This window comes from Vipera berus (genome assembly GCF_964194415.1).
Source record: "Vipera berus genome assembly, chromosome: 1".
Classification (NCBI taxonomy): domain Eukaryota; kingdom Metazoa; phylum Chordata; class Lepidosauria; order Squamata; family Viperidae; genus Vipera; species Vipera berus.
Window position 1 is genome coordinate 316,544,701 of NC_138202.1, and position 19,946 is coordinate 316,564,646.

At 39.8% G+C, this 19,946-nt stretch overlaps 1 protein-coding gene across 1 annotated transcript in view; it reads right to left on the bottom strand.

Annotated features, from left to right (window-relative positions):
• Positions 1–19,946, bottom strand: part of THADA (THADA armadillo repeat containing) — a 152,029-nt gene that overhangs the window by 3,642 nt on the left and 128,441 nt on the right. The window contains exons 35-37 of the mRNA XM_081313022.1: positions 19,114–19,186; positions 16,105–16,249; positions 12,656–12,787 (exon numbers count right to left, since the gene is read on the bottom strand). Of these exons, the coding sequence (XP_081169148.1) occupies positions 12,656–12,787; positions 16,105–16,249; positions 19,114–19,186 (350 nt within the window). The remainder of the gene's footprint in view (positions 1–12,655; positions 12,788–16,104; positions 16,250–19,113; positions 19,187–19,946) is intronic.

The window sequence follows — 19,946 nt, forward strand, 5'->3', positions numbered from 1 at the left end:
CAAAGTTTTATTCTAAAAGCTTAATTTTGTTTTCCTTTAAAAATCTAAAACCTAAATATAGAATCAGTTTATATATATATATATATATATTTCAAGATTCCCCTTAGTCCATCAAAAGACATTTTTTAAGTTCAGTCTTTACATATCCCCCCAAAAAAGAGACAAATCTAGGTCTTTAAATCTAACTCTCGCCTTCTTTTTGTGCCAATCAGGTTTCCATCTTAGTGCTTTTAAGTTCTCCAATGTGTCTCCCTTTCTTCCTCCACCTCTTATTTGAATGCATAGAGACCATCCAAATGAGTTTTGTCAAGCTAATGTCCCCTTTATAATCATTGGAGTATTGCTTTAATAGCTCAGTTTTTGATGTTTGCTATAATATGATTGCCATTAATTCAGTCTGGTCTTTATCTTGTTCCATTTCCATCTGGGTTAGGTAGTAAGTAGTAGCTAATGTTGTTATCATTTGATTGAGTGAATCCTCAACATACTGTATTTGGAGGCCTTTGATATCTTCGCTCTTAATGTTGCTTTCTTTGGGTATTGTTGTTTTTTGAGTTGTAAGTTTTGTAGTTAAAGTTGGAGTTTGGACTTCAAAGTTCTCTGTAGGCTGTGTTTGTTGCTCTTTGAAGTCTCCTATTTTAGTATTGATTTCCACTTCTGCTTGTTTTTGGGTTGTCAGTTCATCATTTAAGGTTAAAGTTTGGTTTGGTGGCTTTAAGTTGTCAGGTTTATCATGCAATTTGGCTTTAATTTGTTCAGTTATAGCCAAAATTGTATCCAAAATCAATTTGTAATTAAGTGGTGGGATATAATCATCCATTTCATTAGTGTTTACAGCTAAGTCTTCCATGGAGGCTATTTTAATAAGAGTCAGTAATTTTCCACCTCCAATGTTTCTAAAAGTTGTTTTCCGTGCCAGGTGTTCCCACACTTGTCTTTAAAGATAATATCAAGGACAGCTCTCCGCTCTCAAAATAAGCAAAAGGTTTACTTGCAACCAAGTTTAGCCACAGGATGTCATCAGTAGCATATAGAATAAGTTGTAAAGTTCTTTTTCCCCAAATTAATATAAAGCTTTTATATAGTTAGTCCATTCTTTTTTCCTTAGTTCACATTTTAAACAAAAAAATAGGGTAGTAGATCCCCACAGAAATAGGAGCTTTTTAGTAACTATGAATGAAATTATTTAATTTCTTTGTTTAATCATCTGGATTTTTTTTCCCTTCAACGCTGTAAGGCTTAAAATGTTGCTCCCCCAGGTATAGAGAAGCCGTTTTCTCAAAAAAAGGGGGGAGAGAATTTTCAAAGAAGTCCCACAGGCAGGCAGTTAGGGGGATGGAAAAGGAAAGGTCTCACCCAGGTCCTCCAGATTGCTTCATTGTGCTAAGTTGGTGCTTTCGGCTTTCGGCAGGGAGCAGCTTAGTGATTGGCCATGTTGATGGCCGGTCTTTTCTTCGGGCCAAAAGGAGCTGCTCCGGATTCAAGTGGAGGGCTGCCGCCCTTCCACGATCACAGGAGGGTCTCCTTGTGGTGGTTGCCCCTCCAGGGTGACTTTCAACCCTTTTCAGGGTCCTCCAATGAAGCACTGCACGCGCAAACTGGAAGCCCGGATCTGGCCTTCTAAAGAGCAGTCAGGGTTGATCCCCTCTAGGACTGACCGGTTTGATCACTTGCAGTCCAAGGGACTCACAGGAGTCTTTCTTCTCCACCACCATAGTTCAAAGACCTCAATTCTTTGGCGCTCAGCCTTTCTTATGGTCCAACTTTCACAGCCATACATTGCAACTGGGAAAACCATGGTCTTGACTATATGCACTTTTGTTGGCAGGGTGATGTCTCTGCTTTTTAGTATGCTGTCTAGATTTGCCATAGCTTTCCTCCCCAGGAGCGTCTTTTAATTTCTTGGCTACAGTCCCCATATGCGGTGATCTTGGAGCCCAGGAAAATAAAATCTGTCACTACCTCCATTTCTTATTTATTCTTAATCAATGTTAAAATCATTGTTTATATCAGGGGTATCCATCCTTGGCAACATTAACACTTGTGGATTTCATTTTTCAGAATTCTAAGGAATTCCGAGAGTTGAACTTCACAAGTCTTAAATGTTGCCAACATTAGATAACCCTGTCTTACATCAACATTTCCACAACATGTTTGGATCCAACTGATAAATGTCGGAGCACCATGGCTCTTTTTCTTATCTAAAGTCAATCCACACAAATGGATCTTGCCTCCTTCTGGAATATAGTCCATCATCACATCAAGAAAAGTGTGATGTGGTTCTCAAGTTGCCAGAAATGGTGTATCTCCCTGCACGTAGCAGTGCTATGTTTGTGTATAATCAGTGAGAAAATCCTGGTTGTCAACCACACAGAGACATACATTCAAAACGGATAAAGGGGGGGGGAGTGCCATTAAAATGTTGTAATAGATTATTCAGTATAATTATAAAATGTCCTACTCATCAGTTTTCAGTATTGTAAAGAGTATGAATTCTAACATTTAATTAGTTAACCAAGTATTTTAAATTTCAGGACAAGTGCTTTTTATAAAAGATAGGAACTAAAGTGTTCTGAGTCATCCTTTTTAATCCATTTACTGTACATCTAGCCTCCCACACATGTACTCATTTACAAGAAGGCCTTTAATAGTGCCAGATATAAATACTTCTCTTGTACACAAATATTTTTTCTCATGAATATATGAAGACATTACTTCCTATTTTACTGACTGGTCATACAGTATATAAACATTAAAATACACAATCTGTAGTGCTAAGAATGGGGTATTATTAATGAAAAAAATCTATATGGCAGATAAACTTTTATTTGTATGCTAGTAAAGGTAAAGGTTCCCCCGCACATGCGTGCTAGTCGTTTCCGACTCTAGGGGCCGGTGCTCATCTCCGTTTCAAAGCCGAAGAGCCAGCGCTTGTCCGAGGACGTCTCCGTGGTCATGTGGCCGGCATGACTAGACGCCAAAGGCGCACGGAACGCTGTTACCTTCCCACCGGAGTGGTCCCTATTTTTCTACTTGCATTTTTACGTGCTTTCGAACTGCTAGGTTGGCAGAAGCTGGGACGAGTAACAGGTGCTCACTCTGTTACGCGGCCCTCGGGATTCGACCCGCCAAACTGCCGACCTTCTGATCGACAAGCTCAGCGTCCTAACCCACTGAGCCACCACGTCCCTTTTATTTGTATGCTATGAGGAACTAAATTGATTTTAACACAAAGGACAGTGTTGAGTGCCAATATTCTAAATTTAATGCAGAAATCAATTCAATTCACCTCAATTCAATTACAGCAATTTCCCCAGGTCTAATTATTTGCTCCACTATTAAAGGAAGCTCACTGTATTTGGTGGTGAGAGGGTGAAATATTTCCTCATTGACATCTGGGGTCAGTAATCTAGATGGTCTAAGTAGAGTCAACATACAGTTGTGCTGTGATTTAATTATGCTAGTTGGTGTCCGGAATCCATTCAGAAATTTTTTTCTTCTACAGCCTTCTCCTATATATATAACGGAAAGTACTTGCCTAGTTCTGGTACTGACAAATATTTAAGACTATATTCAAGTTATCTAGAATAGAATCTTACCAGATTCAAAACCTAAAACTGGTATTTTCACTACTTGCACCATTATAGGCATCTTAGGCATTTCACCATTTTCATCCACTTGCCTTCCAATGATTGAAGCAGTTTTATGCTTTCCCAGAAATGTGCTCACCAATGCTGTCCTCATTATAATAAAGCTTCTGGGAAGCAATCAGCAATTTAGTTCTTTTCTTGAATGGCCCTGTTACTCGATACACTGAAGTAAGCAGGAATTCCGCAGAGGATATGCTTGGGACATTTATCAGTCGCTTCTTTTATAACTGTATATAAAACTTGCCTAGTTAGCAGCAGAAGAAAAATATTTCTTGTATGTTTGACTAGCTGTTAAAATATTTATTAAATTTCACTGGAAAGGAATTTCTGCAGATCTTGTTTATTCAACTTGCTTCCTTCTGAAGTCTAGTGTTCATTGAAAGTTACATCAGGAGGAAGTACTGTACTATGGTTTGCTAACTCAAATGTTGGACAACAATAATGTTTAAAACAAAAAGAATACTGCAAAATATATAGCTCAAGAATTTAGTTACCAGTTTGCTTCTTTAGATTTGACGTTACTCTGACCAAAAGTCATTAACATTTGTAAATTCAAGTTCCAACATCATTTTATTAATACCACAGTAGTCATAGGGAGAATATATAAAGATACGCTGAAGTACTTTCTATACTCCAGTTCAGTAGGTTTTTATATCATAAATCAAAAGAACTGGAAGGAACCCAGTTGGTGATGTCCCAATCACCTCCAGAATGTTCTGCCTATTGAATAAGCACAAACTTGTTGTAGAAACAAACTTCTAATCTTATAGATAATAGAAAATGTTTGCTGTTGTCTCATCTATAACTGAAGTACTCACTGCTGGGTAGCCATGATAGAAATTTTAATAATACAAGCCTGCAAGTGATAATCAAATTGAGTGTAAAAATGTCATGATGCCAAGAGCTTTGTGTACATGTTTCTGCACCTATGTAAATAATAAAAATAATTAATTCCATACTGTTCTGAATTACCTTTATTCTTAAAGGCTAGCTCAATAATTTTTAGGTCCTTGGTTATATCTTGAATTACTATGTTTACACCAGCCTTAGACAGTGAATCTAACTGTAAATGACCTATAGATAATAAAATATCAATAAAGCAATCAAGGGTAGAATTAAAAAAATCATTAAATGATTCAAAGAGCAGGCTGTGCAAAGAAGCAGAAAAAATAATCGTAAATCTACCATGTATAAGAGTGTCGCACAGTCTGACTACAAGCAACAATATAACATAGTCACCAAAATAATTCACTGGAACATCTGTAAAAATTATCATGTGCCAGTAATGAAAAATTGGTGGGAACATATAATTGAAAAAGAAGTAAAAAATGAGCAGATTTAAAATACTGTGGGATTTCAGATACAAACTGATAAAGTCTTAGCTCAGACATGTCAAACACAAGGCCCGGGGGCTGGATCCGGCCCACAAAGTGGTTTCATGTAGCCCACGAAGCCATCCTGGAAACAGTGAGGGAACGGCCCCCATTGCCTTGGCCCTGGCCCAGAGACCCTCCTTCTGCCAGAGACCCTCAGATCTGTCCCACTCCTGCCCAGGCCCCCATAGGCACCCTTGACACGAACGATGTAGAGCTGGCCATGCCCACCCAGTAGGTCATACGCACTCTAGCTACGCCCACCCAGTAGGCCACGCCCACCCTGGCCATACCCACCCGGCCCCCTGAGGGCAACCGCAATGCTGATGTGGCCCTCAATGAAATTGAGTTTGACACCCCTGTCTTAGCTCATAAGACACCAGATTTAACTAGTTGACAAGAACATGTGGATAACTGATGTAGGAATACCAGGGGATAGAAGACATAGAATTGGAAATGACAATGTAGCAAGACCTGAAAGTCACAGCTCAAAGATTATGGCCTAAACTGGCAGCAGTGGTCCCAGTGCTGGGTGCCACACCAAAAAACTTGGATGACACTTAGAAAATCTGCACATTGACAAAATTTCCATCTGTCAATTTAAAAAGGCCATTATAAGTTTGGGAAAAACTTGATGCATATGAAGGCCAACACCAGCTAAAGAACTGACACCTGTGATTTCACACTGTTATAAATAGTAGTAAAACCACTGCTCAATGCTGTTCATACACATAAGCCAAGATACTGCAATCGAGTTTGGACTGGACAAATGTGCCACTCTCAACAACAACAGGGAGAAATAGTGTAAACTGAAGTAATCTGGATGCCCTATGGAAGAGGCTGCCTCTGTAGGAAAGCTGACCCTTGCATTGGCTGAGCACTTCTTTCAGAAGCTGCAGAAAAACAGAAAGATAGTTTGGGTGGTCCTGGAGCTGGTTTAGTAGGCAGAGTCCTGAAAACTGCCATACCTTCTTGTGCGCTAGTAGCCTCTGAACCAGGCTGAGACTCCTTTCAAGGATAATGACTGGTTGGGAGTAGCCCCAAGGATTGTGGTGACTCAGGATGGGATGGGAAGGAGATGGGGGGGTGCTGTGTCCCTGCAGTCACTTCATAAGGACAGTGACCATGCCGGGACTTCAACAGCTCTAACTTCGAAACCAGGTCATAGGTAGTTTGGAGAGTGCATCATAACCTCAAAGTCACCAAAACAACTAGACATAAGTTGAAGACTACCTGTACTGTAATATATCCCAACTCTATTTAATGTCCTGAAGGCAGGACAAGAAGTAATGGATGAAAGATCATTAATCCAACCTAGAATTGGGAAATTTCCTGACAGTGAGAACAATTAATCAGTTTAACGGTTTGCCTCTAGAACTTCTGGGTGGCCCATCACTGGATGCTTTTGAGAAGAGATTGGACAAACATTTGTCTGTAATGGTATAGGGTCTCCTGTTTGAGTAGGGAGTTGGATTGCAAGACTTCCAAGGTCCCTTCCAACTCTGTTATTCTATATTCTATAATGTAACATACTTTCAAATCACTACTTATTAGAGAATTCAGGTTCCCGGTGGATTAAAAATAATAAAACAAAATAGGATTGCTGTGAATAGCAACATCAATGGGCCTGAATATTTGGATTGAAAAATACTGTCTTGTAGAAAACTGACACCAGTAGAAAAAGAACTGGATGGAATGGGAGATTTCTTAGCAATTTTAGTCCTAAAACAGGACTTCCTAGTAAGTGATACCATAAATTAATTTTTCTAGATGCAAATGACATCCCGTAATCACACCACAAATATAAGAAAACAAGCACATAAACAAATTTATTAGGCATGCTAAAAATCAATAATATCCGACTCTCTAGCTTCTATAAATAATAGGCCCACAATTACTACAAATGTACAATATAAGGAATGACAATTCATTAATTCCAATATAATTTACAAGTGAAACATCTAATTTTGCAGTCTGTCCACTCTGTCCTATTTAGTTCTCTTAAAACTGACATTACAACTTGATCTGGTTTGCCAAGAACAGTATACAAGTAGTTACCAACAAACAAAAATTTGTTTAGTGATCATTCAAAATTATGACAAGTGCTAACCCTCCCCCCGCCCGGTCCTTATAACTGGTCTTCCCACTATCACAAACTCCACATATTCACATGATCGCAAATCAGTTGCTTGGCAACCATCTTGCATTTTCAACTGATTGCAGTGTCCTGTGGTCACATGTTTGCCATCTGCAACTATTTTTGCTGGTTTCTTGCTGGCAAAAAAACCAACAACACTCATTTGGAAAAGCTGGTTTGCATTTACAACTATGGATTTGCTTAATGACCACAGTGATTCACATAATGACTATCATAAAAATGGTTATGAAATCAAGTGTGACTCGACTTACGATCACAATGATCTACAATTCTGCCCCCAATTGTGGTGGCAAGCCAAAGACTACCTGTAATTTGAACCAAATATTAAATCACCAATCTTACTTACAAATATAGTTTTCTGAAATCTCAATATAAATCCAGTAACGTATAACACCATGCATAGATTGTATTAATTCTGTAAGAGCTACATTTAAGCAATCATTTACTATACTGGGCTTAGGAATGTTGAGCCTATTGAGGCTATAAAATAGCATTATTTAAATTTTGCTTTGAAAAAATTTAAAAATGGACATCAGTATTTGCATCCTTAAAGCCTCTGTATATTTCCTGAAAGGGTTGATATAGTACCTAGAGGGCACTCTCAATTTCTTAACCATATTTCCTTCAAGCAACATGGAACCAGGAATTCATTCGGCTTGCCTGAATTACATTTCTTACACAAAGTGTTTATGATGCCATCTGCCTTAGGATAAGGATCTTTTATTTAATCAGCTGTCATTTTTTAAGAGAGGCCATTTTATTTTTATGCTCTTTAAGTGTGACTAAAAATATCAATGCAGATTTTCCAATCCTTACTTTCATTTGTCCTCAGACTTTATTATCTGAAGTACTCAACAGAGCTTTTAGCACTCCAATGTGTTTTAACAGCCATCTTGTATTAATGGCAAAGTAACTCACAAAAATGTTCCTTCCAATTTGGTTGAGCAGCATCTACTATTAATTCATCAATAGTTCCTCGTGGCAATGAAGGCTTATTTGGACAAGGATAAAATACAGATTTACTGCCCACTGGCTAACTTTTGAAATACTCATTAAGGTATGCGTGATCTTGATTAGTAGTGATGATCTTGATTAATTTCTTGATTAGGATATTACTTTCTGCTTGATTGTCATTTACACACTAGTCGCATAACAGAGTGAGCGCCTGTTACTCGTCCCAGCTTCTGCCAACCTAGCAGTTCGAAAGCACGTAAAAATGCAAGTAGAAAAATAGGGACCACTCTGGTGGGAAGGTAACAGCGTTCCGTGCGCCTTTGGCGTCTAGTCATGCCGGCCACATGACCACGGAGACATCCTCGGACAAGCGCTGGCTCTTCGGCTTTGAAATGGAGATGAGCACCGGCCCCTAGAGTCGGAAACGACTAGCATGCATGTGCGGGGGAACCTTTACCTTTACCTTTACCTTTACAAAAGTGATAATTAAAAAGCTAAGAAGAGAACAAAAAGACCAAAACCATCAGTGTAGCTGCCCACTCCCAAATAAATAGGGATTAACACCAGACGAACAATCAAGAGAGAAAATTATACCCTAATTAAGGAACTCACAAGGAGAAAACCACATCCCCTCCAATACTGGCAGGCTAAACTACTATAATATATAAACAGGAAGCAAACCTCACAGTCATCAGCACTGATGATGTTACCTAGTGGGGTAATAGCAAACAATCAAGCTCAGAGAACATCAAGGACTCCATTAAAACTTCTTTGATAAAGCTTCTTCTGACATCAGAATCAACTTTGATAGATTTGGCCTATTAGTCTAATAATAGTTAAAGAATAAAAAGAAGAGCCCTGACTGTCTTTTCAAGTTCTCTAACCCTTAACTTATACATCTATTTAAATTTCACTTTTAAATTCTTCGGTAGTCTTAATGTCTATTTGAGCAGAGAGTTTTCACACTTAAAACACCCTTCAAAGATCTAGTACATCACTTGAAAGAAAGATAGGAAAATCTCTGATGTTAGACATAGGCCCTAGAATTCATCACTGCCAACTACAGAGAATGTTATCAAGTCATAGGCTTGCAAGTGTGATTTCTATACATCTAGCTGTTTCTAATGCTTAAAAAAAACTTTATCAGAAAAAGCAACTTAATTGCAACAACTTTTTAGTTTATCATGTTTCACTCTTGTAGCTGGTGCTTGCTTTTAACATTTTCTTATTCTGAACGACATATCAAAAATGAGCATAGGATCTATTGTAATAGCAAGACAAGCAGTTTGCTGAAGTGAGAGATTTATGAATCCTTTGTACCACCTTAATAATTTTTAATACATTAAGCACACACATATTTGTATTTACTGCGTGCATCAACTGCTAAAAATATGAATCGGAAACAGAGAGGGTAGGATTTCTGCAACATTGCCATCAATAAACTCTTCTTCTTGGTTTTGGATTTATTCACAAAAAGAACCAAGCACTGTCCATGTAATCCACAGGAGCCAGTCTTTAGACCACAGGTCTGCAACCCGCGGCTCCGGAGCCGCATGCGGCTCTTTCAGCCGTCTCCTGCGGCTCCCAGTCCTCTGCCATGTGCAGTCCCCCCCCAAAAAAGAAGTGGGACTAAAAAAGTTCAACCAATCAATTCAAATATGCAGGGTAGGTGCATATCTCGCCTTGGCTCCACTCTTCAGTCAAATCCTGTTCTGTGCATGCGTGCATGTACGCGCATATGCACACATTTTTTGCAGCTCCCAGTTTTTCCTTTTGTGAGGGAACCGGTTCCGAGTGGCTCTTTCACTGTTTCAGGCTGCTGACCCCTGCTTTAGACCTTTCTGAAAGGCTCACCTCTGGAGGAAGAATGTTCCAAAGGGGGGAGGGGGAACAGCAGAGAAGGCTCTCTTCCTGGATCCTACCAGTTTAATTGACATAGTTCACAACATAATCAACATAATTTCACATTAGCAGAAACTGTACTTCAGTGCTGTTCATTTTATTGTATGATTTCCCACATATGATAAATCAGCTTTCTCATATTCATTCAATTCTTAGTGACTTACTGGAAAGTAAGAACCTGCCCTGGACACTGCTTACCTGATCACATTGCACTTCTCAAATTTTGCTCATTATCATCTTTTCTGTACTTTCACTAAGAATTCTGCCAAATATATTTACAGGCCCTCTTAATGAACTGGCAAGGAAGACTAAATGACATGTGGATGATGAAGCATTCCCTTTTCTTTTTCCTTAATTGGTGGTGGTATTATTATTATTATTGTTGTTGTTGTTGTTGCTGTTATTTCTAGCTCTTTTCCCAGATGTAAAATAAAACTAAGAAAGAAAAACAATATTTGTACTTAAAATGGTATTTATCTGTAGCATCATTATCATATTAAAATGGAGGACTGGGCTCAGTGGCTACACAAGGTGAAGGTAAGTTTTGTAGCCAATCACTATCTTTCCCTTTCCTCTCGCTTTGCAACTAGTGCTCTTTGCAAGTGCAAAGGGCTCCAAGAAGTCTTCCATAGTGCAAAGAAAAAAATATTGGAATCAGGTAGAGGAATCTTGCTCCTAAAGGAGTCCTTGTGCCACAAGATCTTCTTGCCCAGTTTCAAATGTTTCTGGATATGTCCTTGAAATTCTGGATAAGAGGCTTCGTGCATGTAGGAGGCAGTTAATGGAGAGGGGGTAGAAGGAGGAAGGGTGAGGAGGAGGAGGAGGAGGAGGAGGAGAAAGAAGGAGGAGGAGAAGGAGAAGGCTCTAACAGCTCACAACAACCAAATAAAGGAATTACAATAAAAGCAATTAAGTAATGTATGACTGGCTGTCTATGGAGGTTCTCAGTCATCCACATCATGGTCGTCTCAAAGGCCCTTAAAGGAGGGAACTGGACTTTCTTTTTTCTTGAAGACACTTCACTTTTCATCCAAGAACTTCTTCAATTCTAACTAACTGGTGGGGAATGGAAAGAATTTATACTCTTTGCAGTCAGCCAGTTGTTAAAGGTCCTTGAAACCACCTGGGCTAAATCTGTCCTAGTGGATGATCATTTTGACTATGAGCCAGCAGTGTGCAGCAGCAGTCAAAAAAGCTAATACAATCCTGTGTTATATTTAATTTATTTATTTATTTAATTTAATTTCTATACCGCCCTTCTCCCGAAGGACTCAGGGCGGTGTACAGGGCAATACAATAAAAATACAATATACAAAAGTTAAAAAAAATTAAATACTACAGCCCAAATCCAATAAATTAGTACAAAATATTTAAAATACCCCAAACCCATCAGGCCAGGCCGGCTTGTTCAAATAAGTATGTTTTTAGGTCACGTCGGAAGGAGCCAAGGTCGGGAGCCATCCGGAGCTCAACCGGTAAACGGTTCCAAAGGTCTGGCGCGCCCACAGAGAAGGCCCTCCCCCTGGGGGCCACCAGTCGACACTCTTTGACCGACGGCACCCCGAGGAGGCCCACTCTGTGAGAGCGCACTGGACGAAGGGAAGTCGATGCCGGCAGCAGGTGCTCCCGTAAGTAACCCGGACCCATGCCATTTAGGGCTTTATAGGTCATTACCAGCACCTTGAATCTTACCCGGAGGGCAACCGGAAGCCAATGCAGCTACAGAGGCACAGAATCAAGATCACGCAAGGTATTAGTACCACTTTATAAAACCCTAGTAAGACCACACCTGGAATACTGCAACCAATTTTGAGCACCATATTACAAAAAAGATGTTGAGAGTTTGGAAAAAATTCAGAGAAGAGCAACTAAGATGATCAAAGGCCTGTAGGCTAAAACATATGAAGAACAGCTGCAGGATTTAGGTTTGGCTAGTCTAAAGAAAAGAAGAAATAGGGGAGACTTGATAGCAGTATCCCAGTATTTGAGGGGCTGCCACAAAGTAGAGGGGGTCACATTATTCTCCAAAGCACCAGAGGGCAGGACAAGAAACAATGGTTGGAAACTGATCAAAGAGAGAAGCAATCTGGAATTAAGGAGAAACTTCCTGACAGTGAGGACAATTAACCAGTGGAACAGCTTGCCTTCAGAAATCGTGGCTGCTCCATCACTGAAGATTTTTAAGAGGCTAGTCAGTCACTTGTCAGAGATTGTATAGGTTCTCCTGCTTGAGCAGGGGGCTGGACTAGAAGACCTCCAAGGTCTCTTCCAGCTCTATTTCTATTTCTATTTCTAGTCTATTGTCTTATATTCCTGCAAGGTATGGAATGACAATGTTGCAGTGTTTGTTGTTCTATTCTTCTCTGTTGTGTGTTTAGTGAAGGCTTCCAATTCTGATATAGATCCATGTATCTATATCAATAGGTGGGTGAGGTTCCTGTGAAGGGGTTTAATGCTCTGGTTTCTCCTTCTTCCATGCAGAGATTGACCACAATGGGGGACACCAGGGATCAAACATACAGTGGGTATGACTGGCTGCAACCCACAAAGAAGAGAAAACTGGCACTTTCACTGAAGTCAGTCTCATAATTATTGATCACTGGAAAATAATTTCTTACCTCTTTTCCTAAATATATTTTCTTGAGACAGAGCTAGCCTTATAACTCCAGCAACTGTATCTCTGACTATCTGTTCTTCACTCTGCAACAGTTGAACAACACATCTCCAAAGGAACAATGTGTCAGGCAGACCTGAGTATTTGTAGAAAGACACGTTAGAGCTGGATTTAAATACATACTTATAAAGTAAACATAATTTCTAAAGCCATTACATATTAAAACTAAACAGATGCATTCACAGAATATCATGTGTCTTTTTACCTTTGGACTTTTACCCTAATAGCCACGCAGTCCAAGCTATACTCGACTAGTTAAAGGCAGGCTTGTATTAAATATATCCCGATACAGGTAATCCCCCGGTTACAATGGCAATTGGTATTGGTATTTCTGTTGCAAAGCGATGCACTTGTAAATCATGATACCACATGACCTCAACATTTACCAATGGCAATCCCAGAAGTTCTTGTTGCTGTTGTAACCCTAGGACAGGGGTCGGCAACCTGAAAAAGCAAAAGAGCCACTGGGAACCGGTTCCATCACACATAAAAAAAAGTGGGAGCCGCACGCGCGCGTCCATGCATGCGCAAAAAACAAAACGTTTTGTGCATGCGCGTGTGGACGCACACATGCGGTTCCACTTTTTTTTATGTGGACGCACCTGTGCAGCGGCGGCGACGGGTCTCCCTGGTGACTGGCGCTGGGTTGCGGCACTGCCTTCAGCCCGGGCGCCACCGGAGCCACCCCCGGGACCTCCATACTGCCGCCCGTTCGGAGAGGTGCGCACGCACCTCCGCCCGAACGGGCGGCGGCGGTACCCGTTTGCAGACCTGCTGCCACCGGTTTGGAAAGCTGCCGCAGCCAATTTGCAGAGCTACCACCTGGCGGTAGCTTTGCAAACAGGCCGCAGCAGCTTTCCAAACGGGAAGTGCCACTGCCCGTTCGGACAGGTGCATGCGCACCTCCGCCCGTTCGGAGAGGTGCACGCGCACCTCTCCGAACGGGCGGCACCACTCTCTGTTTGGAGAGGTGTGCGCGCACCACTGGCCATTCGGAGAGGTGCGCGTGCACCAGGCAACTGGGAGCCGCAGGAGACGGCTTAAAGAGCCGCATGCGGCTCCGGAGCCGCGGGTTGCCGACTTGTGCCCTAGGACCATAACAAGTCATTAAACAGAAGAGGCAAGAGTCCCAGGAAAGGGGCACAGGGGAATAGGGTATGCTGCGGGTGAGCTGGCAAAGGCAGCATGTGGGTGCTGGGAAAAGCCTTGGTGGAGCAGTGGGCTAATGCCTCCTTAAGTAACACCAGCTGCCTGCAATTAGTGCAGGTTTGCATCCCACCAGGCTCAAGGTTGACTCAGCCTTCCATCCTTCCGAGGTAGGCAAAATGAGGACCCAGATTGTTGGGGGCAATAAGCTGACTTTGTAATAATGCCGCTTGGGGGTGTGTGAAAGCCCTAACAAGCAGGCATATACATAGAATGAAGGCTATTGCTAAGCTTGTAAGCCGCCCTGAGTCTTCGGAGAAGGGCGGGATATAAATGTAATTAAAAAAAAGTGTGGGTGAGTTTGGGGATGACTGTGTTACTGGGATTCCTTAAGAGATAAAGTGGCAGAACTCAGGCGACTTGCTTGCGTCCCTGCTGGTTTTCCAGCAGGGACTTGGCTTGTAGGAAGCCAGCAGGGCAGGTTGCAAATGGCAATCACATATTTGCCATTCACAGCAATGTCATAACCGTGAGCTGGGTGCTCAGGCGCCCAGATCACCATTACTTGAGCCTAGGAACCCCCCACTGATCACAACTTCACAGATTGGGTGCAAGTCCCCTTTCTTCATTGCTTTATTTTTGAATAGTTGCTGAATGAATGTTTGTAAGTTGAGGTCTACCTGTATTCTAAACTATCATTACTCTAAATCTACAATATATGTGTAAATTTTGCCCGGTGCACGCGCACCTCTCCGAACGGGCGGCACCACTCTCTGTTTGGAGAGGTGGGCGCGCACCACTGCCCATTCGGAGAGGTGCGCGTGCACCGGGCAACTGGGAGCCGCAGGAGACGGCTTAAAGAGCCGCATGCGGCTCCGGAGCCGCGGGTTGCCGACTTGTGCCCTAGGACCATAACAAGTCATTAAACAGAAGAGGCAAGAGTCCCAGGAAAGGGGCACAGGGGAATAGGGTATGCTGCGGGTGAGCTGGCAAAGGCAGCATGTGGGTGCTGGGAAAAGCCTTGGTGGAGCAGTGGGCTAATGCCTCCTTAAGTAACACCAGCTGCCTGCAATTAGTGCAGGTTTGCATCCCACCAGGCTCAAGGTTGACTCAGCCTTCCATCCTTCCGAGGTAGGTAAAATGAGGACCCAGATTGTTGGGAGCAATAAGCTGACTTTGTAATAATGCCGCTTGGGGGTGTGTGAAAGCCCTAACAAGCAAGCATATACATAGAATGAAGGCTATTGCTAAGCTTGTAAGCCGCCCTGAGTCTTCGGAGAAGGGCGGGATATAAATGTAATAAAAAAAAAGTGTGGGTGAGTTTGGGGATGACTGTGTTACTGGGATTCCTTAAGAGAAAAAGTGGCAGAACTCAGGCGACTTGCTTGCGTCCCTGCTGGTTTTCCAGCAGGGACTTGGCTTGTAGGAAGCCAGCAGGGCAGGTTGCAAATGGCAATCACATATTTGCCATTCACAGCAATGTCATAACCGTGAGCTGGGTGCTCAGGCGCCCAGATCACCATTACTTGAGCCTAGGAACCCCCCGCTGATCACAATTTCACAGATTGGGTGCAAGTCCCCTTTCTTCATTGCTTTATTTTTGAATAGTTGCTGAATGAATGTTTGTAAGTTGAGGTCTACCTGTATTCTAAAATACCATTACTCTAAATCTACAATATATGTGTAAATTTTGCCTACTGTACATATTTATTTATGACACTGGTTTTTATATCACATCAAAAGAAATAACCTCATCTCAAACACCTCCTCTTCATCCATCCAGAATGATATTAGTAGCACCACCAATCATCTCAGGTACAGAGTTCCAAATATCCTTTAGAAGGGTCTGTTTTTTTAATAATTTCCTAAATATCATGAGTAAAGGCCCAGCTCTTCTGTATGGTGATAAGGCATTCCTGAAGGAAGGAGTTCCTGCAGATAACGTCTGCCTCTGAACCTCCTCCCATTGCACCTCATATGGAGTGCGAACTCTTGGCAAGCACCTCTTGGGTAAACAGACTACTACTTGGAGTAAGCAGTCCCACAAATAATTACCCCCAAATTATGAAGAATTCTTAAAGTGTTTACCACAACCTTAAATAATACAGAAGCAAGTTAACCAAGGAGTAAGCAGAAATTATAAAACTTAACTGTACAAATTTCAGTGTGTGTTTTATTCTTATGTTGTATTTAATGAGAGTGAAAAATAAATAACTTTTGCTTACTTGCTTTGCCTAATTTACTTACCCAAGGGAAGCTTCTGATCAGTCAGGAAAAATGGTGTAATGCTCACAAGAATCTCTGCAGCAGCCAATCTCAGATCTGTTTGTTGTTCATCTTCACAGCAATAGCTAACTAATTCAAGCCATTGTTTTGTCTCTGATTCCAAGTCCTATAAAACAATTGGTACTGCCATTAAAACTACTGCAATACTCTGCAAAATCAGAACTTTGTGCACTGGACAATTTCTATCACCTAAATTGTTTTTGTAAATTAATTGCTAAGAGCCAGGTGATGTATTGATTAAAGATCCTAATTAGAAAACATAAAACCATGAGTTCTGGGCCATCTTAGGAACCAGCAGAGTGATTTAAGGCCAGTCACTAAGTTTCAGCCCTAAGAAAAAGGCAATGGCAAACCATTTCCGAAATCCTTGCCAAGAAAACTGCAGGCAGTCACTAGAAATCATTACTAACTCAAAAGCAATAAAAAGGTTTTTTTAATGCTAAGAGTTTACATCATTTATATTATATACAAGGAAAAAATGGAAGATTATTTCAATATACAACTGAAATATATATTGTATTATATATTGTAGACAATATAAAATTACTGTGAAGAGATGCACAGAGATGGAAAGATTCAATACTACCTACTAAGTAAGAATGATTGGTAAAAGTTGAGAGATGGTGCTGAAATGGATAAATTGACTTCTTTGATTAGAGAAAAAATATTTGGTGACTGGAAACCTCTTGTAGACTTTTTGTGCAAAAATGAAAAAACTGAATTTGTGAATCGGGTTTGATGATTAGACAGAATAGATTATAGACAAAAAGCGTAATCTGATGTGACTTTAGAGTTTAAAATATATTTCTTCTTATAACTGCTGTGAAGAATATCAAAAGCCACTTCTTACATCTTTTTTCTTCCTTTCCTAATTTTCTTGCAATTTTTGCTTTTTACTTTTTTATTTTCCTTACTTTATATTAATTTGTGTTAGTTTTTATCTTGTGGTTCAAGATTAACAATAAATATAAATATACTAGGACGTAGCGGGTTTGTGGAAGGGGTGCTAGTACTTTGAACGCTGACTACACGTGGAGCTGTCCTTGAAGAGTGTGCAGAAGCTTCAACTGGTTCAAAATGTAGCTGTGCAGGCAGTTATGCATCTTCTGCAATCTGTGTATAGTATGCTTTTGCTCTGTGAACTGCACTGGCTGCCAGTTTGCTTCCAGGTTCAATTTAAGATGCTAGTAATAACCTATAAAGCTCTATAGGGAGCAGGTTACTTGAGGGATCGTCTTTCCTCCATTACATCTAATCATACCATCAGGTCCGGCAGGAGGGGCATGTTGCAGGTCCCACCAGTCAGGAAATTTAATCTGGCAGGAGCCAGAAAGAAAGCCTTTTCTGCCTTGGCAACCATCCCATGGAAAATCATCTCTCCCCTACCACAGGAATCAGACTGGCTCTGCCCTTGCTGGCTTTTTGCAAGGCCCTGAAGACATGATTTTTCCAACAGGTACAGGGGAATGTGGTGGAACTGGTGCAGTAACTGAACTGATTTTTTTTGATGAACAAGATTAGCTCAGCTTTAAGTGGTGTGTATTTATGATTTTTGATATACTTTTATATATATTTCTTGTTTTTAAATTTATTTAATTCAAAACATTTATATAACCGCCTTTTGTATAACTAATAAAAATATTGTTCTTTCTATATTGTTTTTATATATTTGTTTGCAAGCATATATATATATATATATATATATATATATATATATATATATATATATATATATATATATATATATATATATATATATATATATATATATATATATATATATATATATATATATATATATATATATATATATATATATATATATATATATATATGTGTATGTATGTATGTATGTATGTTTTCTGAGGTTTTCGCGGGTGTTTGTATGTGGATCTTTGGTTATTCGGGTTTTTCCCCGCGTAGAACTAAAGGTGTAGGCGCCTTCACCTTTAGTTCTACGGGGGGAAAAACCTGAATAACCAAAGATCCATATATATATATATATATATATATATATATATATATATATATATATATATATATATATATATATATATATATATATATATATATATATATATATATATATATATATATATATATATATATATATATATATATATATATATATATAGAGTAAAGGTAAAGTTTCCCCCGCACATGCGTGCTAGTCGTTTCCGACTCTAGGGGTCGGTGCTCATCTCCGTTTCAAAGCCGAAGAGCCAGCGTTTGTCCGAGGACATCTCCGTGGTCATGTGGCCAGCATGACTGGACGCCAAAGGCGCACGGAACGCTGTTACCTTCCCACCGGAGTGGTCCCTATTTTTCTACTTGCATTTTTAGGTGCTTTCGAACTGCTAGGTTGGCAGAAGCTGGGACGAGTAACAGGCGCTCACTCTGTTATGCGGCACTCGGGATTCGACCCGCCAAACTGCCGACCTTCTGATCGACAAGCTCAGCGTCCTAACCCACTGAGCCACCGCATCCCTTTTATATATATATATATATATATATATATATATATATATATATATATATATATATATATATATATATATAAATAAAAATAACCAATAATAATATTCAGCCTTTCCAATTCCATAGATTAAAAAAAGGATTCTGTGCAAAAATCCAAAACCACATTAGTGTCCATAAAAAAGCAATTAAATTAAATCACATCAGCAATTAAAAATTAAACTGTAAAAGATAAAAGACAAACTTTTTTTAAAAAAAAAAAAGTTCTGTGAAAATTTACACTAGAATAATCCAGAAACCTTCCTAGATGTATTGTTACTGTGTGTTAGGGTTGAATTTCTAATGTCAGGATGTTTAGATGTGAATCAATTAACTTAAATGCTTCAACAAAAGTTATGGTGTTTAAAGATTCTACAAAAAGTGATTTTGTATTTATTATGACTGTTTTTAATCATAGCATAACTGAACAAACATTTGGTAAATAATTTTCCTTACCTCCTGCCAGTTTTGTATAAGATATACAAGCAACTCTGAGGCAAATTTAAGGGATATGCTTTGAATTTCAATGCTGTAAAAATAAATGTTAACACAGATACACCAAATTAAATCTTTAATAAGAATAGTGTGGCAACAACAGGCAATCTGTCTGAAAATACATTATTTCTTGCTAACTTGCTTTAAAAGCCTTATCTATTAAATATCTCCAAATATTTAACCCCAAAATTCCCAATTAGCATGATAATTTAATAAATGTGATTTTTTACAAATTTGGAGGCCACCAGGTAGAGATAGGGTTTATTATGTAACCATATTGCTTTGTCGCTGAATCCAGGATTAAGATTAACCTAATTCAATTTTTCATGGCTGCTTGTGAGAAAGCATAAGTAAACAAGCTAAACAAGTTTTATGCATGAGAAAGATGTGCCTTAAATGTATGAAACTATCCATGCTCTAAGTCCTGATAATGTTTAAATACTGTATGTTGATGAAGATTCTCAGTCATCCAGGTAGAATTGTCTGGAAGTTGTGTCATGGCAACTGGGCTTATATTCATGTTGCTCTGAAACATTTTGCTGCTTATCGCAATAGTTTCTTCAGTCTGAGCAAGTTGGTTTGGGAGAATCTAATGAATAGGTTCATTAGATTTGTTAAATAAGTTTAGTTGCCCTGACTCAACTTCCAGACTTGAAATACTGTAGTTTCTGATTCAGGCAGTCCTCCACCTACAACCAAAACTGGGCCCAGAATCTTGGTTGCTGAAAGAAATGGTTGTTAAATGAGACATTAAGTGACCATTTAACTTAGTTGTGAATGTTAAGTGAAGTGCC